The 10,794-nt window shown below is 41.4% G+C and overlaps 2 protein-coding genes across 6 annotated transcripts in view; one reads left to right on the top strand and one right to left on the bottom strand.

Annotated features, from left to right (window-relative positions):
* The first annotated feature begins 1,708 nt into the window (after positions 1-1,708).
* On the top strand, positions 1,709-5,682 carry LOC139412781 (nuclear receptor subfamily 4 group A member 2-like). Of its 5 annotated transcripts, XM_071159491.1 has the most exons (8): positions 1,716-1,842; positions 2,018-2,102; positions 2,324-3,216; positions 3,642-3,771; positions 3,913-4,064; positions 4,200-4,402; positions 4,545-4,723; positions 4,817-5,682. In XM_071159491.1, the coding sequence occupies exons 3-8, from the start codon at positions 2,329-2,331 to the stop codon at positions 5,071-5,073; spliced, it is 1,809 nt and encodes a 602-aa protein (XP_071015592.1). In that variant the 5' UTR covers positions 1,716-1,842; positions 2,018-2,102; positions 2,324-2,328; the 3' UTR covers positions 5,074-5,682. The 5 variants fall into 5 exon arrangements, with proteins under 5 accessions (XP_071015591.1, XP_071015592.1, XP_071015588.1 ...); XM_071159490.1 differs by having other exon boundaries at positions 1,709-1,842; positions 2,021-2,102; positions 2,327-3,216; positions 4,545-5,209; XM_071159487.1 differs by having other exon boundaries at positions 1,727-1,842; positions 4,545-5,209.
* Positions 5,683-10,049: 4,367 nt separating this feature from the next.
* Positions 10,050-10,794, bottom strand: part of LOC139413988 (kalirin-like) — a 40,608-nt gene continuing 39,863 nt past the window's right edge. Inside the window, exon 31 of the mRNA XM_071161873.1 lies at positions 10,050-10,106. Within this exon, the coding sequence (XP_071017974.1) occupies positions 10,050-10,106 (57 nt within the window). The remainder of the gene's footprint in view (positions 10,107-10,794) is intronic.

Raw genomic sequence — 10,794 nt, forward strand, 5'->3', positions numbered from 1 at the left:
GTTTATTACCTGTGTATTATGTGTTCATCAGATGGATCATAAAATCAAATATATGATAATAAGAAAAAAAGTACATGTAGCATGACATCGTCGTGTTGATCCAGTGAATGCGTTAAGAGTGCGGCAGGTAGCCTACAGTACTAGTTAGAGTTACCCCAGTAACCGGAAGATTAAGCAAGGCGCTCTGTACTACTGGGGTTGACCCGTAAAACAACACATTTCACCGCACCTATCCAGTTTTCGTGAAAATAAAACATATTTTTGTATTATTTGTTTTTATTATTATTAATACTCAGCATGATTAAGTATAGGAGAAATGAATGGGGAGGGGTCTTACAGCCCCGCCCACGCAGAGAGACAAGTACATTATTGGTTTCAGAATGGCATTACTTCCTGGTGACACATCTCCAACGTAACACACCAGGGCCAAATCCCACATGACAGCAGCCGTTTACTCAACTGAATGACAGAAAATGAAGAAATTACGCAGGGAACCACATGAATAAGAGACATGATCACGCGAGATACAGACGCCACCATCCACATAACATACAGTAAAACCCTCTAAGACAACATTTTAGCTTGAGACTTGTTGTTAATGACAACAAATTCACATGCAAGAACAGTGACAGCAACTCATATGAAGGTTCAGAGTGTTTACACAAAAACAACAACGTGAATTTAGAGGACAAACTAACTTAGCATTTGTTCCAATTCTTATACGTTACATAAAAATAAAAAAGTAAATCCATCCCCATTTCGGTGATACTGGTTTTCCAATGCAAATGCAACAGGAAGTAAATATAACTCTATTTCACAGTGTTTTTATTCTATAGAACGGTGTAAAATAAAACAGAATGCCGTATCATCATCGTACCAGAAACAGAACAGAAAACGTTGAAGGTGCACTGGTGAGAGGGTTCTAGCAATACGTACAATGCCGCATTGACGTTCGCCATGATATTGTCTGGCTCGCTGCCAGTCGCTCAACTTTTCATATTATCAATATAACAATAAAGAAAGGGCACAAATATTTATTCTAAATCGCTCACTTACTGAGTTTCTATGTTCAATTGATGATAACGCCGGGAGAACGGTGATACAACTCTGACAGCCAGGAGAACCAGGAAGCAAAGATTAGTTGACTGACATATGGGTAGACCAATGGGATTACACAATTATCCAATCAGGTTGGAGAGGGCGTTGCTATAATAATGAGGTAAGTGAAGGGCAAAATTGCACAACGTTTCCCCAGGAATCCCCATCCTCAATAGTGCGGGGTCACTATTTAGCCACAAGTGTCACCAGCCCTAGTCATTATTTTACATGATTGTTGTTTAGTATCTTCGTACATACCTCTATATTTGGCGTAGGCTGCTGTAAATGCGACTATGCATATCATTAAGTTAGTTGTGAATTGAGGTGAGATTGTTATTAGTTTTTTTGCAATGCTTTCATCAGGCATTTCGCCAACCCATATGCGTTCATGTGTATTATTATGTGATGTTTTTTTTTTATCATTCTTGTATGATGTCAAAAAAAATAAACATTCTATTCTATTCTGTTAGATTCTGCACGCTATCGTGTGTTTACAGAAGTATCTGAAACATCCATCCTTGGAAGGGATTGGTGCGCGTAATACTCGATGACGTCCAGTGTCATTGGCACGTGGGCAGTGGTATTCCGACTCCGGGCCACATAAACAAAGGCACATTGTCAGTGTTAACCGCGGCCAGTCTAGTAGCCAGTTGGGGATGTGCATGGCCATCTGACCCGTTCTCTTCACAATGCTACATTTGCACTTGGATATGGATACAGCGGAGAAGATGTAATCCTCTAAATGTATGTATTATGGTGCACCGGGTGACAGTTTAAGGTATTGGTTTAATTGTCTTAAAATTCACATTTTCTTTTCAACAGTATAACATTAATGTGATCAGAAAGTAATGACCTGCTTATAAATTCATATCTTTACAGGTTTGTAATTTTTGTGACCGATTTTTTTCGAATTCTTTAGCAGGGAGCAACATCGAGTGGATATTATCATAACTCCAGGAAGTGATTCGGGCATTGTGTCTTTGAAAATAGTCATACAACTGAAGGTAAGACCACAAATAATGTTGGAGACGTTGCGCCTTATAGATGCAATGCTTTTGCTGTTGGCACTCGTTCTAGAGAGTGGTGACAGAATAGGCTAATCATATAAGTCTCGTGCGCTTTTACGCAAACATTCTAATTTACGTGCAATGCATCTGCATTGGATGGGATTGTGGCTTGACAAGGAGATCGATTTATATAACTATGTCTCCCTCTCTCATTATAGCAGCTATGCCGTGCGTCCAGGCTCAGTGCGGATCGTCGCCTCAAGGAGCTAGTCCCGCTTCGCAACAGAGCGCAAGCAGCATTCACGCCGCTGGAGAGCACCACAGCCATAACTGCGACTTCCTAACGCCCGAGTTTGTCAAATTTAGCATGGACCTGACCAACACAGAAATCACATCAGCCACTATCACCAATCTTCCAAATGTCGGTGTTTTCGTGGACAGCTACTGTAACAATTCGAACTATGACGTCAAACCCCCTTGTCTATTCCAAATGCCCCATCCGGGGGAGCAGTCATCCATCAAAGTTGAGGACATCCCCATGTACCACCAGCAGAGTCACCACCACCAGCCGCATCAGTCCGATGAGATGGTCACTCCCTCCGGGTCCGTTTACTACAAGCCCCCCTCTCCACACACACAGACATTCCAGAGTCCACCCAGCCATGCGTGGGATGATTCTGGATCTCTGTACAGTTTTCACCAGGACTACTTGGCGGTGGCGCACAGAATGGAGCAGCGGAAAAATGCCATATCCAGATTATCCTTGTTTTCTCTCAAGCATTCCCAAACCGGTAGTCCTTTGTCGGCGTGCCAGATGAGATTTGACGGGTCCCTCCAGGTGTCCGTGAACTCGGATACCTCAGGCAGGTATCATGGCTTGGAGAGCCAGGGCATCTTTGGTTCCAGCTCCCTAAGGAAACAGCACAGGGTGGGTTCCCCCTATTCGTTCCAGCTCGGTCACGGACATCACTTTATGGATAACCAAGCACCGTCGCCTCCTAGCCAAGGATCACCCACCAACACCGATGCTTTATGTGCGGTGTGTGGGGACAATGCCGCCTGTCAGCACTACGGCGTGCGAACCTGCGAGGGCTGTAAGGGATTCTTCAAGGTATGTTACATTAAATATCTGCGGGGATTGTTATACATTTAGAACTAACGGTCAACTAACATTCCATTTAAATGTATTTTAATATTTAGGCTACTGATTCATTGTGTTGTTTGTTGGCTCCTGATACAATCCCTTCAAAATCAAGAACCTTCATCTCCTTGCCATGTCAATAGAGGACTGGGAGAGGGTAAACTTAATATTATGAGTAGCCACGGAACTATATTTACCCACTGTCTGCCTCGCCTTTGATGCATTATGCAGCTGGGAGAGTAGTTGAAAGACTGCAACGCCATGGCTATTCATTTCCCATGGTCAATATGCGTGGCAAAATAATTTTAATGGCTATATTTGATCAATGTATCAAAGCTTCAGGTGGCAACGCATCGAATGGAAACTAAGGTGTTCTCCTCTGTGTTTCTTCACAGCGCACTGTTCAGAAAAATGCCAAATATGTGTGTTTAGCTGGGAAAAACTGTGCAGTTGACAAACGCCGGAGAAACAGGTGCCAATACTGCCGTTTCCAGAAGTGCCTTGTCACGGGAATGGTCAAAGAAGGTAAGGTTTGTTCTAAAACGCACAACTTTATGCATTTCCTTGAAATGTATTTACACATTAATTGTAGGCAGAATGTGTTTTTCAAAGCATAATAGTAATTATTTATACAAAACAACTTAATTAATATTTGTCATTATTCAGTCGTCAGGACTGCAAGTTTAAAGGGTCGACGTGGCCGGTTACCCTCCAAACATAAAATTCAAGACCCTTTGTCACCTGTCAGCATCCTTAACGCGCTAGTGAGGGCCCATGTGGACTCCAACCCCTCATTGTCTCGACTGGACTACTCCCGAGTAAGTACGAGCCTCGGTCATGCAACCCACATCACTTTGCGCACCAGTTTATTCATAAAATAAGTAATAAAATACGTTTTAAAAATATACCGTTGTGCATTGGGTTTATGAGTTCAATTTAACATCACCTTCTAGTTCCAGAATAATGCTGACAGCCAAATCGACGGAGATGATACGCAACATGTGCAGCAGTTCTACAACGTCCTAACCGTCTCCATGGATATTATCCGGGACTGGGCGCAAAAGATCCCAGGTTTTACCGATCTGCCGAGACCGGACCAAGATCTCCTCTTCGAATCAGCCTTCCTGGAACTCTTCGTTCTGCGTTTGGCTTACAGGTATCTTAAACAATAGCATATCAAAAAGTGCACATATATAAATAGTCATTTTACGCACAACAATTACGCGCGATAGTATCCATTTGATCTTATTGCCAAATCGGTATCCGATTCCTAATCATGCGATGCTATCATATTACAGGTCCAACCCTGAGGAAGGGAAGCTCATCTTCTGCAACGGATTGGTTTTGCACAGGCTTCAGTGTAGGCGCGGCTTTGGAGACTGGATTGACACCATAGTGGAGTTCTCTGCAAACCTTCAAAGTATGAATATAGACGTTGCAACATTCTCCTGCATATGCGCCCTTGCCACAGTAACAGGTAGGCTAATAAAACCCAAAGTTCTGAATCTATGCGCCTATAATGCCATTGGGTTAAGTTTTGAAACGAATTTGCACCCTGTCATTGTTTCAGAGAGACATGGGCTGAAGGAGCCCAGGAAAGTAGAGGAACTTCAGAACAAGATGGTGAACTGTTTGAAAGACAAAGTGACTTTTAACGATGGAAGTGTCAGTCGACCAAATCACTTGTCAAAACTCTTGGGAAAGCTGCCTGAACTTCGCACGCTGTGTACACAAGGTCTGCAGAGGATATTCTACTTGAAACTGGAAGACTTGGTCCCTCCACCTGCAATAATAGACAAGCTTTTCCTCGATACTTTGCCCTTTTAGGTGACATATATCCTGTCATCATGTCAGATAGGCGAGGTTAATATGGCCATTTTTGAGTTCCCTATATCACGCATTATGCATTTTCTCTCATATTTATTTCCATTGTTTTTGTACCTCTCTTCATAAGAGCGCTTGATCATGTTTATAGGCCTACATGTCTGCATTTCCAGGTAAAAAAAAAGAGACAACACGACATTTAAGATGTTTTTAATTTAAACAGAATGAAGAGTTTGACAATATTACAATATCGTCGATTTCTGAAGAACATGGATGTCTTGAACTATTTGGTCTTGCTTTGAATTGTGAGTATTTTAATTTGATAAACTAACCATTTTCGATAACTATGTTGTTGTATGTAGACACTGGATAATGTATATGGAACATATATGCCTCGAACGTATACAGATTTATTTTTTATCAAATAATTTATGGGAGATGTTTTATGTTGGCTATTTCTTGTCTTGTCACACCTGGACTGTGGTTATATTGCATTTGAATTAATAACGTATACTGCTAAATAATCTAACGTTTGTAAATGTGTTCGTTATTTTGATGGGTCAGGGGCTTACAATGTCAGGTTTTTCCATTCAAAATAAAATTCATGCCGTTTATTACACTTTTAAATGAATAATTATTTCTGATGGCAATTTATAAGGATTCTGACTTTATTTTAGTTGTTGAAATATCGTCATAAATCATCAAACATGATAATGGGGAAATGTGTTGTTAATATTAAATAGTAGCCTACTAAATAGTTTCCTATTTTTCTTGTACACAGATTTGTCTGACAATCCTTGATTGATTAAGGACTAGTGTAACAGATGTGATTCAAATATTTGTCATTAGATGGTCAGAGGATAAATTCCAAATAACGACAATACAATTATACCAAATTGTATAACCAGACCTAATGTAAAATGTTACCTATTCTCAACATAAGTTCTCAAATAAATAACTGTCCTCTCCAGTGAAGTGAATGTTATAGCCTATTTTTCTACTAAGTGTGATTTCTCCGGCAACAACAAGACGAGGAAATTGTCATTCTCCTCAGTAGAGCTTGAGTTGAAGATTGACTACGTGCTCTGTTATTACACATGGATTTATCATGAACCATAATGTCAGTCAAATAACAATGTTGTCAAACCGTTGTCGTTTAGCGGTTTTATAATATATGCCATTTAGCAGACGCTTTTATCCAAAGCGACGTAAATTTGACAAATGGGTGGTCCCGGGAATCGAACCCACTACCCTGGTGTTACAAGCGCCATGCGCTACCAACTGAACTAAGAAAGATTAAATAAGACTCACAGTATGGACCTTAGGAACAAATTGCTGGAGTGTGTGATTTGACCTGCTATATAAGTCTACATGACATTTCCAAACCAAACCCTCAGGATAGGATTGGCATTAAAGAAACATGCAAACCAATGTTTTTCAGTGTTGGCATGTAAGTAAACACACATTGTGTCCTGAACTAAACATTTCACAGAACAACTAAATAGCATTATATATGTATGATTTCAGCTCCCTATATGTACAGTCTTTCTTCCAGGGAACGGTTAGAAAATGCCTATTACACATTGGTGGAGGGCATGTAGATGAAAATTGCAGATTTTCAAATATGACATCTCTTCTGTCCTGTCTGGAAATGTGAACCATTGATTCTATAGGCAGTAAAAGGTCTTATAACAACGATTATACTCACAAGAGGGTTTAATAGGCTAGAGATCAATGGAAACGCTGCTCTCTGCACCGGCCTGTCATGCAGGCTGAAATGCTAAGATAAAGTAATCAATATTATCTGTGAAATGTCACATTTATGATAATGGTGTGGATGAAGAGTGGCAGGCAGGGGCCATCCCAGAAGGATGGGCTCTTGTTAGTATCAAACCCCTTTCATCCAGGCCTACAACATCATGAATGGTAAATGCGTGTGTGTAGGTGTGTGTGTCGGGAAGGAGGAAGTACAATAATCAGTTATTAACCACAACCTTTTCATGACAGCTATTTTCTAGGCTTGTGTGACCCTTCAAGTGCCATGCCATGCCATTCTGGTAAGGATGATCGCTTACTTTAGGAGTAAAACTCTATGGGGTTTTCTAGGGGTCTGAACACTTCTGTTGTGGTCTGTGTGGCCCACCTTGATCTCAGTGTAAAGCTGCCTTCAAAGCCCCTAAGCCCTTATCACGGCCAGCCCAGACTCCCCTGCACCCAGGCCACCGCAGTGGCCCTCCTCCATGTGTGAAAATACCATGATTTCATCTATAGCAGATAGGGAGCTGAACATAAACAACCCCAGCCTCTATCCAAGCCGATGTTCTGAGACATGAAACAAGACAAACGTCTGGAGTGATGAATATGAGGAGCTTGATCAAGGTTAGTCAAGACATTAGAATTAGACTTGATCAAGGTTAGTCAAGACATTAGAATTAGACTTGATCAAGGTTAGTCAAGACATTAGAATTAGACTTGCTTGTCAATGTTCTCAATGTTTAGGTTACCAAACCCCTACAAGCAGTAGTGTATTTTCTGTGGAATTGCCCACTGGGATTTAAATTGGCTTAGCAAGCAACTTTGCATCCCTAGAGTTTCCAACAATTAAAAAGCATTACCTCACCCTGAGGACAAACCCCAATCTCAATGTGTATAGATCTTTCTAGAAATCCAAGAACTGTGAAGACAACCAAGTGAATGCACTGAACAGGGACGGACTGGGACCAAAAATCGTTCTGGACATTTCTAACACCGGACCATTTTGTCCCTTGAGGGCCCCATTACTAGCCAAATAATGATCATTTTGTGCAAAAAAACATTTATACAGGCCCACTGGGCTAAAGATGGACCAGTCCATCTGGAATTGACCAGAATTGCCCTATATCCAGTCAGACCTTGCCACGGAATCATTTTAGTTGAGAATCAGAAGGCATCTTCAGATACTTTACAAACACAGACATCCTTACCTCTCTTATTACCACAATATTACTTTGTCTGAAGATTCATTTTCAACCAAATAGCCATGAAAGGATTTGATTATGGTTGGTAAGCAAGGAGAAGGCATAGTTTATAATTACTCTAGTGTTAATGGTTATCCAGACAATTGAAGATAATTGGAAAGGATTAAAATGACTCTTGATGGGTCAAATCCTACCTTGTAATACTTGATACACGTGAACGTTTGGGTTACCCAAGCTAATATGAAGTCAGGACACTTATATAGGACACTTGAAATATAATCACTGGATTGGACAACAGCACTTGGGGGAACTAGGGAGTATAGGATGAATACACAAGCACATCCTGCTTGACTGTCTGGTGTAAATAGACCACTTCTTTCCAAAAATAATTATTGTTTTCAAACACTTGATGATCCGTTTCATTACAAGATACAGATTGTAATAATTACATTCATTACATGTTTGCGTACTTCAACCGATATCCTGGGACTGTGTAGCAATTAAACAAATTCTAATTAATCGTTACCCACATTTTATTTAGCAGGGTACCTGATCAAAGTGACAGGTTTTTACACATTAGATGAATATGCATCACACAGTAAATGGAGCAGCCAACCTGCCATCCAATAGCCTCAATGTTTAATATGATTCTCATTTTGTATCTTTGTAGTTATGCACACACACACACACACACACACACACACACACACACACACACACACACACACACACACACACACACACACACACACACACACACACACACACACACACACACACACACACACACACACTCCATTACAGAGAGTGGGCTGGTGTGTGTGAGGTCAAACACAGACCCAGAGTTTCTCCGTTTGTCTAATAGGAGGGCGGGTCCACAGGGAGGAGTGATTCTATTTGACCAGAGGTTGGCCAGACTGCAGGGGACACAACCTCCCATATCTCAATCTGTATGCACAGGGCAGGATTCTGACCTGGCTCCATTAGGGAGCTCACTCTGATAGCTCCTCCAACCTGCACTGCAGAGAAATCAGAAATCACATTGCCTCTGTGCTGCAGTGGAAATACTTTAGTAGCACAGCAAATCTACTTAGACCCTGTTAATTCATTATGAACAAAACATTTTGATTTGTGATAGTGACCTACATGGTCTCTCTCAGAGTGTATTATTGCACAGTGCAGGACAGATCCCCCTCTCCCAGTGTCTTCCTATAGTTAGTGGTTTAGCAGTAGGATCCTACTAGGTATTGCCTGAGGCAGGTACAAGCACTGGGGTGTTTAAGTGGCTAATGTATTCTGGTCAGTTAACCACACAGACATCACTGCTAATAGGTTTTCTATCTCTCCAATGTCCAGACCAGCAGACCTGGACATGACTGTGAAGCAGTAAGATCACTATGGTATTCAACCCATGGATGCTGTTCATTAGATTTCACCCTAAAAACAATGGCAACAATGAGATTTGTCAACATGACTCAGGAATGACAGGTTCAGAAAACCACAAAAAAAATGTCTGCAGTGAGAACAGCACTTTTTGTAGCTCTTCCTGCAATCAAATGTCCCTCTAATGGCCTCATGGGTGGAATGTTATAAATAGTTTTCATAATTAATACTTTATTTTAACTGCAGAAAATCCAGTGTTTTTATGTAAACAATTGTTATATTTCAGTCTTCTGTGATGGATAAAGTGTAATATTGGGATGCAAACTGAAAATGTAGTATATTTCAACTATATCTGACATAGCACAGGTGACTACTTTTTTTAAGCCCATAACTATCAGGAATCAAGGTAAGACCCAAGTGCAGATGTTTATTGTAACCACAGGAGCAGGCAAACGACCGAACAAGGCAGGCAGGGGTCGATAATCCAGAGCAGAGGCCAAGGTATAGGACGGCAGGCAGAGGGTCAGGCAGAGGTTGGTAATCCAGAGGTGGAGCAAAGGAACAGGACAGCAGGCAGAGGGTCAGGCAGAGGGTCAGGACAGGCAAAGGTCAAAATCAAGAGGACAAGCAAAAGCGCGACTAGGGAAACCCAGAACCTGAGACAAACCACTGGTAAGCTTGAACAAACAAGACGAACTGGCAACAGACACATAGAAAACACAGGTATAAATACCCAGGGGATAATGGGGAAGATGGGCGACACCTGGAGGTGGGTGGAGACAAGCACAAGGACAGGTGAATCAGATCAGGGCGTGACACATAACCATGTGTGTGAGGTGTATACTTGCTTCAAAGTACATTTGCTTAAGACTACCAAGAAACACTTTGTGTGGTCCTGACCCTGATTTGGCCCACTGCTGTAAAAGGTTCATTTGTCCTCCTCACAGGGAGACCCTGGTAAGGTAGGAGAAGTGGGGACCCCAGGTGGTATTCAACCTATGGGTGTTATTCTTTAGATTTAACTGGAAACCATGACAAATATAATTGTTGACAACATGACTCAGGAGTGATGGGTTCAGAAATCCACAACAACAAAAATGTCTGCTGTGAGAACAGCACTATTTCTAACACTTTGCCTGTTACAAGAACACACAATACTTCTTGGGAGGAATCTGCCCATAAGCAATATGTACACTCTAAGAAAAAAGGGTTCCAAATGGCTTCTTGGCTGTCCCAATAGGAGAACCCTTTTTGGTTCCAGAGAGAACTATTTTGGGTTCCATGTATAACCCTCTGGGGAAAGGGTTCTACATGGAACCCAATAGGATTCTAGTTGGAACCAAAAGGGTTCTACCTGGAACCAAAAAGGGTATCTTCAAAGGGT

This window comes from Oncorhynchus clarkii, chromosome 7 (assembly GCF_045791955.1).
Source record: "Oncorhynchus clarkii lewisi isolate Uvic-CL-2024 chromosome 7, UVic_Ocla_1.0, whole genome shotgun sequence".
In the NCBI taxonomy this organism is placed as follows: Eukaryota; Metazoa; Chordata; class Actinopteri; order Salmoniformes; family Salmonidae; genus Oncorhynchus; species Oncorhynchus clarkii.

Coding starts and splice junctions, on each gene's coding strand:
- LOC139412781 (XM_071159490.1), top strand. CDS start 2,329: ATGCCGTGCGTCCAGGCTCAGTGCGGATCGTCGCCTCAAGGAGCTAGT. Junction 3,772..3,912: donor CACGGGAATGGTCAAAGAAG/GTAAGGTTTGTT, acceptor GTCATTATTCAG/TCGTCAGGACTGCAAGTTTA. Junction 4,065..4,199: donor CTCGACTGGACTACTCCCGA/GTAAGTACGAGC, acceptor ATCACCTTCTAG/TTCCAGAATAATGCTGACAG.